The 21303-nt window shown below is 43.5% G+C and overlaps 1 protein-coding gene across 1 annotated transcript in view; it reads right to left on the bottom strand.

The window, feature by feature from the left end:
* Positions 1-21303, bottom strand: part of LOC102953168 (histone-arginine methyltransferase CARM1-like) — a 186421-nt gene that overhangs the window by 18061 nt on the left and 147057 nt on the right. The window contains exons 7-8 of the mRNA XM_015542955.2: positions 17513-17690; positions 12468-12558 (exon numbers count right to left, since the gene is read on the bottom strand). Coding sequence (XP_015398441.2) covers positions 12468-12558; positions 17513-17690 — 269 coding nt within the window. The remainder of the gene's footprint in view (positions 1-12467; positions 12559-17512; positions 17691-21303) is intronic.

Below are 21303 nucleotides of genomic sequence, written 5' to 3'. Positions count from 1 at the left end.
ACTACTCCTAAGTTACCGGTTCTACAATCCTCACCAAGTAGGGGAAGGACAATCCCCAAGGACAAAGGCAGCTTTCCACCCGGCAGTGCCTGAGGCTGCAAACTGCTCTCTATCCCTTGTAACCAGCCTCAGAGGGACCAAGTCTGTGCCTTTGCCTTGTGTGGTGCCAGTGAAAGCCCAACAGCCATGATCATTGTGGTACACGGAGGTACCACTCCTGGGGTGTGCACTGCGGTGGGCCAACAGCCCACCGCCTGGGTTTTAAAAACTTTCCGGCCAGACCATCTTTCTGATTCTTAGAAATCTCAAATCTTCTTCTGAAATGCATCACAAAATAATTAAAGCAGATGGGAGCTGGCATCTCTCTGGGTCTCCTAAGTGACAATGTGGGGGGATGAATCAGGAAACGAGTCTGTTGACTTGGAAGCTGGGGATAATTTCCATTGTTTTCATCATCTGTGGGTTTTATTTTCCAAGTTAACTTATGGCCTCTTTATGAGCCCATAAGGCGGAGACCACGTGTGTTTTCTTCTCCTGACTTCCCAGTTCCAACTCCCTTCCCCTCCCTCTCCACCATAATACATGCAACATCTGGAAAGTCCTGCCAAGAGAGCCCAGAAGGAAAATAACAGTCCTATTAGCTAGGCCTAAACAGACCCAGAGCACAGAGAAAGAGGCAACCCGTTTATGCGGACATGAACTTCTCCAGGTTCTACACGCAGAGCTCAGCTTGGAGAGCCATGAGGGCGAAGCTACCTCTCTGGCCTCCTTTGTTCTTGGGTCTTCACCAGTTCATCTTGGTTTTTGTCCTTCCTCCTCGTCCACACATCTCTCCCCACCAGCCTCCTGGATCTGTCTTGGAAGGAAAGTGGTACCGCCTTTGTTCTCTTAGAGGAGTCAGCACCGGCCTCTTGCATTCACAGAGGGGAGCTTCTGTGACGTGAGCGCTCTCTTTGACGATATGAACATGCGCTCTCACAGCACAGCTCGCACATTTTGCTTTAAAAAATATCTTTACATCTTCACCTCCACTGAGGAGCTTCCTTCCCTTGGAAAAAAAACAAACAAGAAAGAAAAGAAAGGGAAAAAAGGAAGGAAAGGAAGGAAAGACCCTATTCTGCTGTTGAGAATTAAGCAACTCTTTTTAAAAAAATTTTTAATGTTTAATTTTGAGAGAGAGAAGGAGGAGGGGTGGAGAGAGAGGGAGACACAGAATCTGAAGCAGGCTCCAGGCTCCGAGCTGTCAGCACAGAGCCCGACGCGGGGCTCAAACTCGCGGACCGTGAGATCATGACCTGAGCCGAAGTCAGACACCCAGCTGACTGAGCCACCCAGGCACCCCGACAATTAAGCAACTTTTTTGTGTCTAAATGTACTATATACTTTACCAACAGTGACAACCAAGGTTATGCCAACCTGATGAGAGATATATAAACCCTACAAACCAAGGTTATGCCAATGTGAGGAGAGATGTATAAACCCTACGAACTAGAAAACAAACACAGGGATCGAAGAACGTCACCAAAGACACACATGGGGCTCGTGGTACTGTGGATGCAGAATGAGAGGGTGGCTGGGGTGGCCTTGTGGGGATGGCTCACAGGAAAAGGATGCATGTCTAGGAACAAATTATATCTTCTTAGTTTCTTATACATCTCTTATATATACCAACTGCGACAATTTCCTCCATCTGTAGAATGCAGACATACCACTGTGTAAAGTGGTATCTATAAAGATGCTTGGCCCATGATGTCTTTGGTCTTTGGGGTTTAAACTCCAGCAAAGTAATGTGGCTTATATTTGATATGCGATATATGTATATACTCTTTACATTTTTTAAAATATGGGTTATTTTTTTTTTTTTTGCTATAAAAAAAAAAAGAGCGGGAAATAAATGCACAGTCCTTAAAAGAAACCAAGCTTCAGACTGTGCATCTTTCGTAAGAAGTCAGGGCAAGCCTGTGATTCCATAAAGGAATCCAAGGGGCATCCCTAGGTGTGCAGGTATAAGTGTAGACATTACTGGTTTGCCTAACAATTGGACCTATGGAAGCCTGTATCAGGAGGAAGAGTGGGTCCATCAAGACAATTAGGTGGACATCTCTTGTTCGTTCTAAGCAGCAAACAGTTGCTCTTCTTCTGGTAACAGCACCAGATTTTCTTCTGGAAGGCATCCCTCCCTCACACTCAGTCCTTGGGACTTGGGTGGTGTCTTATGTCTGCCCTCGCCTCATGTGGTTCAGTCCCAGTCAACCAGAGCATCTTATTGCCCTGGTCTTGGCAATGATCCCAGGGTTGGGCATCTGAGCCAGTGAGGGTCAAGTCTAAGAGTTTTCCTCCAACAGCTGCAAAGGAGACGTGGGTATGGAGCTATGAGTTCCTAAATGTGCATTTGTTGTCTATGGGCTCAACAGTAGAAATCCTGGAAGAGCTAGGTTACGAAAAAGATGAATACGGAAGTTCAAGCTTCTTCTCTGAACAAAAGCCCGTTTGTAAACACTGAAGAGTTTTTGTTGAGATGCGGCATGAAGGATTCACCGCTCTATTTGTAACAGACACCCCCAAGGCTCGTGCACCTGCCCTTCTAGCTGCAGTCCCGAACACTCTCCATGACTTTAAAAATGGCTTCCCCTCTAGTGTGAAGTGCGCAACGTCTAAAATGCTCCTATTCCCATCACAAATTTTAGTTTCTTCCAAGCCCATAACTTGCTTGCTGGAACTGTAGTGAATGCATGGAAAGAGGAATTCACCATTTTAAAGATCAGATTCCTTCACAAAGGCACTTTGCCCATAGGGAGAGTGTGTATTCAGCCTCATCCTCGACCACACTGGGGTCATCTATTCCATTACTCCAAACCTCCCTGTTAGTTTCCCGAGCCTGGCTTGGACCTTGGCATTGCACTTGAACTCCTTCCACTTGGGACACTTGTACTGTGTCTGCAACACTGAAAGAGACACTACATGGTTAAAGAAAGAAAATAAGGTCTCAATGTGGGTAGCCAAAGGGATGGATACTGTGGAAGAGCTAGGAGTTTGACCTAAGTTACATAAAAGATGAATGTAGAAACTGAGGCTTCTTCTGTGCACAAAAGCCAGGTGGGTGCCAGAACTGTAGCTATACACAGAGAAGCAGAGGGGATATCAAGAAGAAATACCAGTGGCTGAAAGGAGATTACAGTGAAGCAACCGTGAAGGCATAAATGGAACAAGGACACGGGCACATGGGAATTGAAACACGATTACACTGGTCATGGCAGTGTTCCTTCAAAAGTTCCCTCTCTGTGGTATGTGGTGCCATATACTTGGCTTCCCACAAAAATTCGGTTACATCATATTCCAATTTGAAATGTTCTCATTTGGTCCACATGGTGTTTCTGGGTACCGGTGACTATCAAGGCCAAATATATTTTTGGGAAAGACCAGAAGGCACGAAACTCTTGCTAAGCCAAAAGAACCTTCAGTAGAAATTTCTGTTTGGAGGCAGAATTAGCCTGGGAACAAACCATCCAATACCTTCTCAGTGGAATTGAGCAGTTTGTCCATTCAGATGAATGGATTTCCTTAAAAATAATGTGTTTCTCAGCAGCACTGTGGTCAATAAGACATTTAGCAGTCTCAGCGCCATGGTCAATAAGGCATTTTGTAGACTCAGAGTAGACAGGTGCGAGAAGAGAGCACTCAGGGCCCGTGGAAGATTTCCCGCATTTGTCTTCCCTCATCCTTTGCAAGCACAGACTTCTGATTTTCATAAGTACAAACGACTACAGGACATCCACCACCGGCATCCTGCTATCACTCAACTGGCACTGCCCTTGTCCACCATGATGGATGCATACCACCTGCTCACAATACCCTGGAAAGGAAACTGAGACGTATCTTTTGGTTCCTTAAGTGGTGTACCACCATTTCAGTGCCACCTCAGATCCTCTCAGTCTTACCCGTTCTCTGAAATCCTCAGCCATGTATTCTGACCTGTCGTGCCAAGGTACGAGCTCATTTGGCCCCATGTGGGCACAGCCCAACGGTGCGTCACCTCAGGCCGGCACTGTGCATCCTTCCACTTCCACCTGAGGGTATTCCTCTTGACTCTGGGGCATGGATGCCATGAGACCCATCTGGTGTTCACACATTCACAACCCAAAGGTATAGGCTAGTTAATGTTGAGGGGTGAACAGTTGACCAAAGGGGAGATAACAGGCAGTGGACAAATCTCCCCAATCCTCTGTATACACTGTCTGGAGATGTAGTTCATTCAGCCTCTGGAGATGGCCCTGAGGGATCAAGCAGTCTCTTGGTGTTTGATACCATGTGGTGGTCAGATGAGTAATGTGCTTCTGCATTAGCTCTCCCTCCTTCTCCGAATCTCTCGTACTTCTCATTCTTGTTTTGCTGGGATTACATTCTTTAATGAAGTTGTAGCTTATCAACTCTACCTAACACTGAGTTCCTTGGGGAACCCAAGCTGAGTTCAAGATAGTAAACCAGCAACAGCAGAAGAGCTGCAAAGGAGATTGGGAATGCGACCTTGATAGGTCTTATGTATCATAGCTAGCACCCTGGCTGGCAAAGAGTAGGACCCCGAGGCCTGGGACTGGGAGAGTTGAGTGAACAAGGGGCAGAATCCTGAAAACATCTTCCCAACTCTCCCTGAATGCTTCAGATGAACAGAAGCAGAATTCTTAACCTTCTTGTCCAAGCAGTAGCTTCCTGAAGGCTGCACAACCCCATTTCCTGAAGCCTGTGCCTTGCAAGATAATTCTGTTCTCCTCAAGATCAGTTTCACTATTGCCAGCTGCCTTCAGGCTAATGGTCCCTCATGGCTGTCAGGTTGATAACTCAAGCACAGCCTGAACAGTAAGTCAATTCCTATTCTGGAAGAGTCTAACTTACATACTGAAGACAATATACAAGCTGACTAATATTTCCTGCCAAGAGCCAGGGAAATACGTATAGAAGTGAATTTTAAGGATCTTGAAGTAGAAAGGGTAGAATGCAAGTCAGGATAGGACACAATTTCATTGACGTGGGCACTCATAGGATTCAGTGTTCTAACAAAATACCAGACCTAACAGTCTGCTGGGATGTCACTTTGAAGCTTGGTCATCATGATGGCCTGCAGTCAATGAAGTGGTGATTCCAGAACTTCTGCAGCATAGTATTAAGGAAGGAGTCAGAAGGCTCAGAAAGGCTAGAAAGATCTACCAAGTAAGACCCAAGAACATTTCCCCCGACTACATTCTCAGGAAAGACCCAGGACACCCTCCTTTCACAAAGGTAATAGGGGATCAACAAGTAAGAGAGCAATGGCATCTTTGGGAAGCTTAGGGTGGCTGTCCTCGGCAGATTAAAAAAGCTGTTGCTGCCATTACACTGTGTTCCTAGTGAGCACAATTTGGAGGGAACTTCAGAGGTCAGAATCAAGGAAGCGGTAATTACCTGTCATAGTCAAGAAGGACATAATTACAGTGTTGGGAAGCAAGGCTACAGTGACAGTGAGGGTACCCTGACCTGTGGTGGTGGTGAACAGACCATTGTGTTCCCAGAGATGTCAGACAGATATAGAGTTAATTAGGATAGTGTTCAAATTATGTAACAACAATGACAACAACACATCTGCCAGCTGGTAAGCAGGATGGTGTCGGCTGCCACAATAGAGAGATGAGGTCCCTCACCCAATTTCCAGGTCCAATTTCCAGATACGGCTTATGGGTCTAGAGACCACTGGTCCATGACTGCCGTAGAGGCCCAGCCTCTTAATGAATGACGCTGAAGGACCACCACCGCACACATGGTAAATGTTCTCCAACCTTTGGGCCAAGTCCATCTCACAGAGACCCAGTGGGCTCCTACCCACCCTGTGGTTATTTTCTGAGTCCCCGAATATACAACTGGGAGACCTTCAGAATCTTGCAGAACCCTCACATCGGCCTGTGAAGAAAGGGCTATCAAAATAGCAAAGTACAAGTAGAGGGCCCATCTCTGAAAGGCCCCCATCCCCAGGTAGGGAGTATTATTACCTTTAATTTATGAATAACGATACTGTGTCTCAGATAGATTAAATTAACTTGGTAAGGTTTTACAGTTAGAAGTTGACAGGGGCACCTGGGTGGCTCAGTCAGTTAAGTGTCTGACTTGGGCTCAGGTCATGCTCTCACAGCTCGTGAGTTTGAGCCCTGCATCGAGCCCTGCGTCGGGCTCTGCACTGACAACTCAGAGCCTGGAGCCTGCTTTGGATTCTGTGTCTCTGTATCTCTCTGTGCCTCCCCTGTTTGTGCTCTCTCTTCTCTCTCAAGAAGAAATAAACATGAAAATAAAAAAAAAATTAAGCCCCTGAACCAATTATTTTAAATAATATCAGTAGTAACATCACATAAAGAAGTTTTACAGCTGGGGATGATGATTCTTTATGACTGAGATTATTCTCAGGAGGTAGTTTCTAGAATCTTAATTAATAAGGGGCAAGAAGTCTTGATCAAATAAGGAAGTTGTTAATTTTGTAGGTGACTGCTACTAACATCAGAATGTAGTACGCTTGTCTACTGAGAGAGCCTCATAATTGGTTATTTAGAAAGGATAAAATTCTATGCTTACCACATACTTAAACTACAATGAATTTTAGAGTTAAACATAAAAATTAAAACATGTTAAATGGAAAAAGTGAAAACATGAAAGAAATAGAAGTTAATACTAATCTTACGGTGGGGAAGCCCTTTTCCAAATAAAGGAAGAGAAAGAAACTACCAAAGAATACACTGGTAGATCTAGCTATCCAAAAATATTTTAACTTCTTCTGTGGTGAAAACCATCACAAAGATGGTTACAAGGCAAATTAAAAATTCTGAAGAAAATACAACAAAGTCTTAATACCCTTAATATGTAAGGAATTCTTACGCCAATGCATTTATCTTCCAGTTAATAAATGAATACTGAACAACTACTAGCTAGATTAGATGATGCGGAACAGCGCGAAACAAATAGCCACTATTATGGAACATGCAGACAATACATTAAATAAATAAGTAAAAACATATAATACAGCAGATGATAATAAGTGAAGTGGGGGAAAACGAAGTGAGAAGTGAGATACGGGCTTCCAGGAGGGAAGAGATTGTAATTTATAATTAAGAGCAGGTCTCCTGGGAAGATGGCGTGTGAGCTAAGACCTGAAGAAGATGAGAGCAAGCCATGGGGCCATCTGCATTTCTGGCAGAGGCCAGTGAGGTGGCGGCAAGCCTGGTATGTCCATGGAGAGGCAAGGGGAGCAGTCACTGAAGACCCAGAGGATAAGAAAGGAGTGGTAAGAAACCACATCACAAGGGGAGCAGGGTGGCACTAGATCCTGGAGGGTCTTATCAACCACAGGGAGAAGTTTGGCTTTTACAGTGCAGAAGGTGGGAAGCCACTGGAGGTTCTGAGCTGAGGAAGACTATGACCTGAATTATGTGTCATCAAGGAAGAAGAGGAAGCAAGTTGGAAGGCTATTGCAAGGCTATATCAGAAGCAGGGTGTTTTGTTTGGCTTGTTGTCTTTTTGTTTTGCAGTGGTGAGCAGGGGGGTGGTGACAAGGGTCAGCAGCTTGCCTTTGGACGTGTTAAATTTAAGATGCCCAAGAGACATCCACACAGACTTGTCACTAGCCAGCTGGACACTTAAAGTCTATGGTTCCAGGGAGAGGTGTGGGCTGGAGTTCCCACTACAGCATAAAGACCGTATTTACAGCCAGGAGATGGAATGAGATCAGTACGGAGGGGAATAGAGACCGAAAGGAGAAGACGGTAAGAGCCAACTTGGAATCAATCCAACCCTGAAGACTTGGGTCATAAGGAAGAATCAACAAGGAGACCAAGTTGGGGCCAATAATGAAGGAGGAAAACCAGACTTAGGCTCCAGAAGTGAAGACTCAATGGTGCCAAGTACTGATTGATGAGAAAGTCAGGTGAGGACCGATCACTGATTACACCTGATGATCTTATTTATTCGGCCTGCTATTCCTCAGTTTCTCAGCTCCCTTCCCCAGAATATATCTAAATCACTTTTTTCATTGCTTTTCCTCCTCTCAGCCAGCACTTTCATGGTCATCCCTCTCGTTTTTTAATTTTTAAAAAAAATTTTAAAATGTTTTTATTTATTTTTGAGAGAGAGAGAGAAAGAGAGCGCGTGTGTGTGCACCAGTGAGTGGGGGAGGGACAGAGGGGGAGGGAGACACAGAATCCCAAGCAGGCTCCAGGCGCTGAGCTGTCAGCACTGAGCCCAACGTGGGGCTCAAACTCACGAACCATGAGATCATGACCTGAGCCTAAGTCGAGCGCTCAACCGACGGAGCCACCCCGGTGCCCCTCACTTTTATACCTCTTGTAATGGCAACTGCACACCCTTTCACCACCCATTTCCCTGCACAAGTGCAAACAGAGGGCCTCATCCAAGTCACCCTAATGCAGAAACCTCTTCATAGAGGGAGGGGAATTAGAAGGAGAGTGAAAGCTGGGAATTTTGTTAACTAGATATTTTTTTAAACATTTTTTTCGTGTTTGTTGACTAAAAATAAAACCGTTCAAATGCACTAGCTATCAAAGACATACAGATTAAAAATAAACTGGCCACCATTTTTTTTTTCAAATCAAATTGGCATTTAAAAAAACATAGCCCGTATGGGCAAGACTCAGCAGACATTCTCATATACCCCTGGTGGAAGTGTTAATTGGTAAAACTTTTTCTACAGGGCAATTTGGCAATATATAAGAATAATTTTTTTAAAGATCCTTCTTCACACCTTTTGGTCCAGTAATTCTGCTTCTAGCAATTTATTGTAAGGAAATAATCAGAATGCAAACCAAGATTTCTATAAAAGGATGTTCACTATAGTATTGTTTCTTATAGAATTTAAGATACAGAATTCTATAAAATTCTATATTCTTGTAGAATATAGAAATAATACCTTAGTGTTGCTTTTTTGTTTTTGTTTGAGAGAGAGAGAGAGAGAGAATTTGTAAGTGGTGAGAGGGGCAGAGAGAGACAGAGAGAGAGAATTTCAAGAAAGCTCCAGGCTTAGCATGGAGCCTGACATGAGACTTGATCCCACCAACTGTGAGATCAGGACCCAAGCTGAAATCAAGAGTTGGGACACTCAACCGACTGAGCCATGCAGACAGCCCCCTTAGTGTTGTTTCTTATAAAGTTTATAGGATTAAATTAGCAATTAAAATAGTTTAATATCCAGGGGCACCTGGGTGGCTCAGTTGCTTAAGCATCTGACTTCAGCTCAGGTCATGATCTCACGGTTCATGAGTTTGAAGTCCGCATTGGGATCGCTGCTCTCCATGCAGAGCCTGCTTCGGATCCTCTGTCCCCTCTCTTCTTTCTGCCCCTCCCCTGCTTGCTCTCTCTCTCTCTCTCTCTCTCAAAAATAAAGATTAAAAAATAATAATAATTTAATAGCCAACATTGGATAGCTTGAGTTGATAAATTATGATATAGTAACAAAAGAAATACTCTGCAGCAAGAGAATATTGAGAAAATTTGAGAACAAGTCAACAAGGTCCTTAAATCAAAACTAAATAAAAAATAAAATTTTAAACAGTAAAAAAGCTGTAAAATGATATTCATGGTATTATTTTTTTTAATAGAGAAATTGAAGAGAGAACTAAAATTTAATAGTAATTATTTGCACACTCACTTGAGATTACTGGAGTTTTTACTCATTCAAAAATATTTATTCAGGACCTACCATGTGACAGGCACTTGAAATGTAGGGTGTTTGGGATACAAGAGTGAAAAATGACAGAATTTGGTCTTCTGCAGGGCTTACATTTTATCAGGAAGGATGGAGACAGTAAACAATAACAAATAAAGGAATTATAGTTCTTTTTGGAGGTGATAAGTGCTAGAGGAAAAACAGGAAAAACAAAGCAGGAAGAGTGGGATAGGGAGTGCTGTGGCCGCCATTTTATAGGATGCCCAGGATAGCTGACATTTTGACAGACTTTATGGAGGTGCAGGAATTAGCCACGTGAATAGTGGGGGAAAAGTATTCCACATAAGAGGATAAGCAAATGCAAGGGCTCCAAGGTGGTTGGATGTGTCTGAAAATCAGCAAGGAAGCCTGTGTGGTGGGAGCTGAATGAACGTGGTCCTGGGAAATGAGGAACCTGACTGGACAGAATTTACCAGAAGGCTTTGGAAATGCTGGGAATAGACAGGTTAAGAAGCTGTCACAGTAATGGAGATGAGAGAGGACAGTGTTGGGAACAAAGGGGAAGAGTGAATATAGTTGAGACTGGACAGGATCCTGGGTATAATTCAAAAGTAGAACCAACAGAATTTCTCAATGGTTTAGATATGGTGACAAAGAAAGAGAAGCCTTCAAGGTTTGGGGTCTGAATGATTGGGAGGACAACGTTATCATCGGCTGAGACGGAAAGACCATGACCGGTGCAGATTTTGAGGGGAAGTGGGGGAGACGAGTTGAGTTTGGATGGTACATCTCCGTAAGGGGAGATGCGCAGGGGGCAGCTGGCTATAACAATATGGAGTTTCAAGGAATGTCTGAGCTCAGGAGATACACTTGGGAATCAGGAGTGTACAGATGCTATCCGAAGCTACGGGAATGGGTGAGTTTGCCAAGACAGTAACTGTGGACGAAGAAGAGGTCCAAGACTGTGTCCTGGGGCACTCCAATGTCAGCAGGTGAAGGAGACAGGTAAGAACCAGAGGAGGACTGGTTGAGAAAGCGACCAGTGAGGCAGGAGAGAAATAAAAAGGCGGTTTTGGGCGTTTCAAACGCTGCTCAAATGCTGGCGTGGGTTAAATAAGCTGACAGGTGAGGTCTGATCACTGGATGTAGCCACGTGGAGGTCAGCAGACCGGCGAGCTTGGTAAGAGTGGCCATGGAGGAACGTCTTCAGAGAGAAACTGAAGGAAAGAGTTGGAGACTGGAAGGAGAGACGCCGCTTTTTGAGGAATCTGGCTGCAGAGGGACTCAGAGAGATGGGTGGTGGCTAACTGGGGAAGTGAGACAGAAAAAAGGTTCTTTTTTTTCTTTTTAGATGGAATAAATAGCAGTATGTTTGTATGCTGCTGGTGAGCCTGGCCAATCCGCTGTGATCATTACCATTCATTCGCAGGGAGCTAAGCTGGCGGCAGGTGGTAATAGGTGGGAAGGCACACGAGGCTACCCGGACAACGCGCTACCCCGCGGCCCCACCGGGGGCAGGAGTCTGGTCTCTTCTGTTACCTGAAATTCCTGCCTCTCCAACCTCTTCACCCACTCAGGAGGCTTATATTTAAAATATAAACATTGAGGGTCGGCAGGAGCCCAAAGAACAATGATCATAATTAGGGTCTTCCCCGCCATGCTCCAAGAAGCCACTCACCCCCATTGGGAAGTATGTGGCTTGGAGCTTCAAAGGTACAGATTGAGCCAAAACCATGAAGTGCAAGTCTGTGCTAGGAAAGCCTATTTTGCAAGAAAAAAAAATCAGAGAGAAAGGAAGAATTTCAGCCCGTTGACCCTACTCCTCAAAGAGCTGGTAACCTGGGAAACCAAAGTGCCTCCTATCTGCTGCTTCTTCATCAAGAGAGAGGATTGCAAAGAGAAAAAAAAAAAAAAACAAAAACCCGGAAATCAACTGTGGATATATCTCTGTGTTGGAAGGCTCTGCGTACATCAGCTGGAACTCAAAGCTTAAATTTTAGCATCCATCCGCTTCCATATGCCAGTACATGCCTGTCCTCCTACACACCCAGCATTCCCACTCGGAGGGTATCTGTTCTGTTTCTCCCTCCCGTGGGTCCGATATCATCATTCTCCTTGTAAAAACCAGTTCTCAAAAAAGAATGCCAGCAAGAACGGCGGTTTAGAACCGGCAGCGGCTTTGTCTTGGTTCTCGTTTTACAAGCGAAGAAACCAGGTCTCAAGAGAGAAAACGAACCGTCCAAAAGCCAATAGCCAACTAGTGCGAAAACTCCAGAAAAAAGTTTTGATCGACTCATGTGCATCAAGAGGTACTGATTCCCACGCCCTCTGACCGCGAGGTGCGTTCCAACGGAAGCCATAGCTCTGAGCCCAAGGAGTGGATGGTGTTCAGTGGGGAGAAACGGCCAGCAGGCAGGGGGAAGATGCTGTCATTCCAGCAACAGGTGGTCTTCTGGATGGGTGACAGTGCGTAAGCAGCTCCCTGGTTTGTCTACTCCAGTGATTCTCAACAGGGGATGATTCTGTGCCCCGCTTCCCCTGCCAGGGACATCTGGCAATGTCTGGACAGACATTTTTGGCTTCACAACGGGGGGAAAGGCATTCCTGGCAACTAGTAGGTAGAGGCCAAGGGTGCTGTTAAACATCCTATGCATGCACAGCACCCCTCTCCTTGCCTCCCAATCCCCCCCCCCCCCCCCGCCAACTGGGTAACCCAAAATGCCAAACTCTGGCTTACTCTAAGGGAAAAGGAATGGAAGAGAGAACAGAACATTACCAAAAGTTGGCTCTGGAGTAGTGTTCCATGTAGAGCTGTTCGTCAGAAAAGGGGGCCAAGTGGATGTCGCTGAAGGTCGGGAACATCATTCCTAAAGAGCAAAAGACAAAAGACCCAGACGTTGACTTCCACAGCCTTCTGAGAGAAGGGTACACCCACCTGCCACTTGACCAACATATTCTTTCATTCTATTTCAGTTATTACACAAGAGGCTGAAAACTAATCTTGCCTCGAAGCCAGGATAAAAAAAAAATTAGGCAGAAGACTGGAGGAAATATAAGAAGGGAATACTAATGCAAGTCACAAAGCTATGCTGCAATCAAAGCTTCTGGGGAATTAGGTGAGACATCGAACCTGGCCTACTGCCTTCTCTGCTTTTGGCTTTTTCCTCCCTATACGTCCTGTGCTGCGAATTCCGTGCCCTTCCTTCACTTTAAAAATCTTACTGTTGTAAAAACAGCTTTGAAAATAATTTACGTTCCCATCGTTCCATCACATTATTATTTCCATTCTCAGCCTTTGTCCCTGTATAATCGTGCTGATTATCTTTTTAAGTGTTTCTAGAAGCTCGGCTTCTCTGGAGGTTCACCACCCTCCTTGCTGGGACACCCACTCACGTGTTTTGTTCCTGATACGTACAGCCACCTTGGGAAAGGCAGATTCTTTCGTGGGCAAACACCTAGAATGCATGCCTGAAGTCGGGCCTTTCTGGACAGGCAGACACAGTGATCAGCATTATTATTCTTGTCATTTTTAGGGAGACCCTTTTTCACAGTCACTTAGGAAACTGCGCACCAAAGAAAGATGAGCGACTAACCCCATTTCAGAAGTGAGGATCGTCTTAGAAATTGGAGATACGGTCACAAAAATAATGCCTAAAATTGCTAGATTATGTCAACTCTGCCATGAATTTTTTTTTATGGGTTTTCCAAGTATTAGTTCATTTAATTCTCCTAACAATAGAAAGTCGGCTCTATTATTAGGCCCATTTTATAAATGAGAAAAGCAAGGAACAGGGAAATTTAAGCGACTCAGCCACAATCACAGAGCTAATAAGTAGAAGGGAAAAATCCCGATATGGAGTCTCATCTTCAGTCAATGGCCCATATTTTAACTACGCTCCTGTCAACGTCTGTGAAAATAGAACAGATTGTTTTATTTAGGGTATTTTCAGAGGTGGCCAGAGAAAAACCTCCATTGTTACATCATCCACATGTCTCCACCTAAATCTCATGCACTGGTGTCAAAACAATAATGACTTCTTAGTGGGTTTTCAATTTCAAGACAAAAGGAGGTTAAACAACCTTAGAAAAGCAATATGTATCCCTACTTGTATAAACCCGGGAAGCTTTAGAGATGCTCTGAGCCTTGAGCCTAACGGGAATTTCAAAGATATACAATGGAGGGGGAGAGATCATCAAAGGTAAAAATATAAGAACAATCCTTAGAGTTGAGGAAAACGAGTCTTCTGATTAAACATCTTCACTCCATGACCAATACGAGAACTGAAAAAGCTAGAAAGGCTAGAGAGAAAGCAAGATACTAAAAGCATCCAGGGGGGAAAACTATGTCCCTCTAAAGGATCAGGAGTCAGAAGGCTACGGGAGCTCTGAGTAGCAGTATTGGAAACCAGAAACCAAAAAGAGATGTCTTCAAAATACTGAGTAAAGGGGCACCTGGGTGGCTAAGTCGGTCAAGCGTCCGACTCACGGTTTGTGAGTTCAAGCCCCACGCGGGGCTCTGTGCTGACAGCTCAGAGCCTGGAGCCTGCTTCAGATTCTGTGTCTCCCTCTCTCTCTGCCTCTCTCCCACTTGTGCTCTGTCTCTCTCTCTCTCTCTGTCTCAAAAATAAATAAAATATAAAATACTGAGTAAAAATTGTGCCCAAGTTCACATTCCCTACCCTGCAAAATGATAATCCAAGGGGTTAATGAAAAATAACTTCTCAAATACCTTTTCTCCAAAAGCTGTTAGAGGACACTCTTTGCTGAAATGACGGTGTACCCCAAGAAAGAAGACAGAAGAATAATGATGGAAAGCACGCAAGAGGACTGGGAACAAGCATGTCCCGTGTAGGAAAGACAGAGGAGCCACGGAAGGAAGGCCTCCACAGACCGCATATTGAGAGGATCTGTCTGACCTCTTGGAGCATGGAAACAATTAGCCATGAGCTTATAAAAAAAAAACCCAAGCTAATGAAAAAATAACTCCAAGAAAAACAGAAGATGTCATGAGAAAATAAAAATGCACCCACTATACCCCTTGACTCAGCGCGGAACGATATTTGCGTTGTCATCATAATATAAACGTCCATTACCGATCTCGCCAAATGATGATCTCGGTCTATATTTCTTTATATTAAATTGTGAAATCCAAAAAAAAGCTCTGTGAAGCAACCGAGCTTCGTACGTTTGCAGCAACATCATCTGACAGCAAACCCTGACCTGAGCCTACGTGAGTTTATTTACAGCCTTCATTTACCACACTTGGTAGCCACATTCCCATGTTTTGTGGCAGAAATGTAACATGTTTCATTATGGAGCCTTGCCTCAGGCCCCACTGGAGATTTAAGTAATCCATGGTAATATGACCGTATTACCAGTCCCGAGTCCTCCAGATTCTGAATTCTGAAACACATCTGGCCTCAAGGGTTTGGAAAAGGGATTCAGGACCTGTATAAATATATTGAGAAGATGGGGGTGGGGGAAGGGAAGCAAGGGGAGTGAACTTCTCAACCAGAGAGTGACAAAAATAGCAATATATACACTTTTACATCGAAATATACTTTTATGTCGAAATATATAGGTACATCATGGAAGAAAGAGCGGATGTGGCTGAAAGGAATAGCCTTCGGTGGGGGAAATGTGAGGACAGGAAGAGGTGAGGCAGAGGGTTCCTATCTATTAGAAGTCTTTTTAACATTATTTGATGTTGTAAGTTATGCCTTATTTTCACGGAGAATAGAAATAATTAGGAAAAAACCAATCTTCCTTCAGGAACATATGGGTTAAAAGGAAGATCAAGTCGGTATTCACGTTTACTTGTCTAGTTGAAGATATACAGCCTAGTCATATCCATTACAAATATCTGGGGGGAAAAATACCCCGATATTAGGTCTAGATACTTGGCCTGGAGGGACTCAACAGATGCAGGTGAATTTACCATGTTCACAATCTCCCCAGTGGCAAGTACTCAGCCATGTGAAAAGAAATCCAGAAAAAAAAAATGTAAGAATTCTTTCTGAAGGGCACTGAGTAAGAAATCCAAGCAGCCTGCTCCTTTACATGCATTTCCACAATTCAGTTTTGTCACGTAAACATCAGGCTTATGAGACCTTCCTGGGCTGTTTACACAACAAGCATGTTAATGAAGTTTGTGACATCAGGTATACTTTACCCTTTTACTCATTTATTTTTGCAGGAGTTTCTTTTTTAAGTGCCTATCTCAGAGTCCCTACATTTTGAACCACGCAGGAAATTATAGAGGAGCCTCAGGCTTTAACTTAACATAACAATTGGGGGCACCTGGGTGGCTCAGTCGGTTAAGCGTCTGACCAGCTCAGGGCATGATCTCACGGTTTGTGAGTTCGAGCCCCGCGTCGGGCTCTGTGCTGACAGCTCGGAGCCTGGAGCTTGCTTTGGATTCTGTGTCTCCCTCTCTCTCTGGCCTTCCCCCACTCGTGCTCTGTCTCCCTCTCTCTCTCAAAAAATAAACATTACAAAAAGATTAAAAAAAAAACAAAACATGCATACACTTGGAATGCATGTACTGCCTAACTGGGAGTAAGAACCGTGCTGGTGGCTGTCACTATTTTGTCTTCACTGGATGTCAAGGCAGGGAACCACGGCATCGGTAAGGTGCTCGAAGTGTAACGGGCCACTTTTAAAGTGTAACAGCCACTTTTAAAACTGGCTGGTCACTTCCCATGCTCTATTTGAAAAAAGACATTCTGTGGAAGCGTCTCTACTCTCTCCAGCAGAGAGGAAAGTTAGGGCACATGCAGGAGTCCTGAGTGTGGGCTTCAGGGTCAGACCGACCTGAGTTCGAACCCCGGCTCTGTCATTCAGTAGAGGGTGTCCTTGTCATGTTGTTTGCTCCCACGGAGCTTCCATTTTCTCTTCATAAATGGGGGCCGGTCTCAGTCTTGGTACTGCTGATGTTTGGGGCCGGAGAGCTCTTTATGGGGGGGTAGGCGGTCCTATACTCTGAAGGACATTGAGCAACCCACCTGGCCTGTCCTACCAGATGCCGGTAGCTCCCCTCCCCGAGTTGTTGACAAACCGAAAGGTCTCCAGACGTTGCCAAACACCCCATGGGGGAGGACCGTAAAATCACCAAGAACCTCAGCGCTGACCTTTCAAATAAATTAAAAACCTCCAACCTTCACACTTGGTAAGATCCTCATAAATGAATTTATGCACATTGCTTAGCACATGTAGATACCTGGTAAGCACAAAAAGAATGCGGGATTTTATATTATCATCTCAGTACTGATCACAGGGAAAGAGAGACAGAGTACAAGCCGGGGAGGGAAGAGAGAGTGGGAGTCACAGAATCCAAAGCAGGCTCCAGGCTCTGAGCTGTCAGCACAGAGCCCAACGCAGGGCTTGAATTTATGAACCTGTGAGATCATGACCTGAGCCGAAGACGGACGCCCAACTGACTGAGCCACCCAGGCGCCCATAGAAAGTTTTTTTTAGAGATTATTTTTAATATACAGATGACAAAACCAAAGTCAAAAGGTCAAGTGTCCGGCCAAGTTCCTTAATGAAGAAAGTGATAGAAACAGGACACAAATACATAGCTCGGAACTGGTCCTCTCTACCCCTATTTAATACTGTGTAGCACACTACCCTCTGTGGCTTTATGGCTGGGGACTAGCTGATTTCTTATGGAAGATTAAGATGAGAAAAATTTAAAAACTGCTATCATAGAAATGCCCTCCCCTCCTTTCTGCCCAAAATTAAATATGGGGCGGGGGAGAGGATGGTAAAGTTTTACGGAAGAGTTAGCTTATCTTCTGAATCGGGAATTGGCCAACTCACCATTTGCTTTTAGCCACTTTTTGGAATGAAGGTAACTCTCCAACATCCTTTCATTAAACAGCATGTACCCCATCGGTTCGGACACAATCACATCGATGGCTTCGGGAAGAGAGATGTCTTCGATTTTCCCTGGCAAAACAATGATCTTGTCTGAAAGGTGGTTATTTTTCACCAGCATCTGAAAAAGACAAGACAGGGTGCTAGGTGCCAGTACTGATGTTATACAGGGTCTTACAAAAAAAAAAAAAAAAAAAAAAAAAAAAAAAAAAAAAAAAAAAAAAAAGAAGGTCTACAGATTAAGGGTTGATACCGTGATAGGGATGAGAGGGAAGAGACATGTTTGTTTCTATAAACCCTTGAATAAAAACAAACTTGTTTTTCTTAATGTACAAATAGTTCGTGTTTACTGTGAGAAGACACAGATATGACACAAATAAAGACACCTGTAATTGTGCCACATGCAAATACTAACTATGGAGAGTTTGATGTATACCCCTCTCCGGACTCTTTACACACATGTACATGGTGTGTGTGTGCATGAAGGTGTGTGGGGGTGTTGTCTGTGTATGTGTATATTCATATGCGCCTGTACTTTTGAGGGAATTGTTTTTTTGTTCATGGTTTCAGCTTATTTTCCATCATTCTGCCTTCAGTAAAGATGCCAAAGAGCTCTTTACAAGAATCTTGCACAAATTAATGATCCTGACGCTCATTAAATTATCCTTTGGCCTTTGGATTCCAAAAATAAGTAAGAGCACATTCTTGCCCTTTCTGCAGAAGCACATTTTACAGTTATGTACTCATTTTTCTTTGATGTCTTCTGTATTCTGTTTAATAACTTTGAGTTCTCTTCAAAGTGGGATCTTGAAGAGATCTGTATTTATTATATTTCTAATGTATTTCTTCTTAATGCCAAATATGTCAAAGAACTTGCATTATTACATTTATGTCTTTCTACTGCCTGAAAAATACATTTCCTAATAAACATCTTATATGCACGAGCATAAATGTAGACAGCACATTCCTTTTGGAGTTGTGGCTCTCTGAGACTCTTAGATCTTTGCTCGTTGTGTTTATGCACAACTTCCATTTTGTATTTTCACAACTTGATCCCTTTCTTTGTCATGAGTGTGGCACACCATGTGTTCGTCATGATTCCATTACATTTGTTCCATTTCTGATTACTTCGTCACATAGCTAGGGTAACCTTTACCTCGAGACAGTCCTTCTAGGGTGCTGCTTACCAACACATGCCCCGTGAACTTATTAAAAGTCTTTTCTACTTAAACTTTTTTTTTTAATGTTTATTTATTTTTCAAGGAGATAGAGACAGAGCATGAGCGGGTAAGGAGCAACGAGAGAGGGAGACACAGAATCCAAAGCAGGCTCCAGGCTCTGAGCTGTCAACACACAGCCCGACGCGGGGCTCGAACTCACGAACCCGTGAGATCATGACCTGAGCTGAAGTTGGACATTCAACTGCCTGAGCCACCCAGGCACCCCTACTTAAACTTTTTTTTTTTTAAAGATGGAATAAATTAATCTCTGATCTGGAAAAACAATGAAGAAAACTATGAATGTGTCACCCACTGTCGACATTTGTCCATACAAGGACTCTTGGAATTCCATTTTATCATGGATGATACATGTGGAAGTCTAGGTCATGGGGCTCATGGGATTTTTCCCTGTAGAGACAAAGCCTAAAGGTTAAGGCTTTTGGTGCCCTGCTCTTCTCGGTTTCCTCTAGACTTTCTTAAAACTTCTATATAATCTTGTATTTCCTTGATTCTCTTTTGTTCACGAATACAATAATCTTCAACATCCTGGGGGCCTAGCTGCTTCCCACAGACAATTAGTAACTGTGTTCTCTTATGTCTACCTTTCAGAAATATCTCATTTCCACCTTTTCCTTTCTGCCTGCATCAACTTGTTCGGTTCTTAATAGCTTCAAATATGGAATTTAAAAATAGCATTTATATAGTAAAAAGAATAATAGTAGTGCCTATCTCACAGGCCGGCTTGAGGATAAAACAAGATAAAGTATATTAAAGGCTGTGTAAGTTTTAAAATTATTACTGTCACATTATTTTTGTTAAAGAGTACTATGCATTAAAAAAGAGAAACGCAGGTGAGCAAAAACATGAAAATAAAGACTGTTTGTATTGTCATATCCAGATGTAGGCAAAGTATATCCCTCAGCAGACATGTGAGTGTCTCTCTGTTTATGAAAATGTAAAATATTTTGTTTGGCACCTTGAGATATTTGAGCTGAGGGCTCAGGTTGCACTAGAACCTGACTAGCTCCCATGGGGACAAAGGGCATCACTATATCCGTCCTGGCCTACCTGTCAGGAAGTTCTGTTTTAAACACCATTCCATGAAGTTTTCTACAACACCATTTCTACTGGTTGTATAGTATTTCAAAAAATACTCTGATTCATTTAACCAACTCCAAGTTATCAGACATTGAGGTTACGGCACATTTTTCATCGTTATAACAGCGTTTGAACAAATAATAACAAATAATAACAAATACTTCCCACTGCTTCTGGCGCATTTAAAGAACACGGCAATTTCATATTATTATTATTATTATTATTATTATTATTATTATTATTATTTTAATATGAAATTTATTGTCAAATTGGTTTCCATACAACACCCAGTGCTCATCCCAACAGGTGCCCTCCTCAATGCCCATCACCCACCCTCCTCCCCTCCCCCCCATCAACCCTCAGTTTGTTCTCAGTTTTTAAGAGTCTCTTATGTTTTGGATCTCTCCCTCTCTAACGTCTTTTTTTTTTTATTCCTTACCCTCCCCCATGGGTTTCTGTTAACTTTCTCAGGATCCACATAAGAGTGAAAACATATGGTATCTGTCTTTCTCTGTATGACTTATTTCACTTAGCCTCACACTCTCCAGTTCCATGCACGTTGCTACAAAAGGCCATATTTCATTCTTTCCCATTGCCACGTAGTATTCCATTGTGTATATAAACCACAGTTTCTTTATCCATTCATCAGTTGATGGACATTTAGGCTCTTTCCATAATTTGGCTATTGTTGAGAGTGCTGCTATAAACATTGGGGTACAAGTGCCCCTATGCATCAGCACTCCTGTATCCCTTGGGTAAATTCCTAGCAGTGCTATTGCTGGGTCATAGGGTAGGTCTATTTTTAATTTTCTGAGGAAGCTTCACACTGTTTTCCAGAGAGGCTGCACCAGTGTTCATTCCCACCAGCAGTGCAAGAGGGTTCCCGTTTCTCCACATCCTCTCCAGCATCTATAGTCTCCTGACTTGTTCATTTTAGCCACTCTGACTGGGGTGAGGTGGTATCTCAGTGTGTTTTGATTTGTATTTCCCTGATGAGGAGTGACGTTGAGCATCTTTTCATGCGCCTGTTGGCCATCCGGATGTCTTCTTTAGAGAAGTGTCTATTCATGTTTTCTGCCCATTTCTTCACTGGATTATTTGTTTTTTTGGGTGTGGAGTTTGGTGAGAAGAACATGGCAATTTTAAAGGTTTCTGATACACACTGCCCCTCTGCCTGCCACAAAGGGATTCCACTTCTGGATTTTAAGCCCTTTCTAAATTCTGCCTATGGGGTATGAGACTTTGCACAAGGTAGTGTATAAAACTGCCTCGTCAACTTGGGTCAGAATGCTAGAAGGGGAGCTTTCTAAGTTTTGCTAGAGAGACCAATGTGATAGGATATCCAAGTGAGCATGATATTATTCTCTATGGAGAATTTACAGAGAATAATCCTGGACCATTGACCCCTTAGGAACA

This window comes from Panthera tigris, chromosome D4, assembly GCF_018350195.1.
Source record: "Panthera tigris isolate Pti1 chromosome D4, P.tigris_Pti1_mat1.1, whole genome shotgun sequence".
NCBI classification, from domain to species: Eukaryota; Metazoa; Chordata; class Mammalia; order Carnivora; family Felidae; genus Panthera; species Panthera tigris.
Note: the sequence above shows the minus strand (reverse complement) of the source record. Positions and strands in the feature narration are given on the sequence as shown.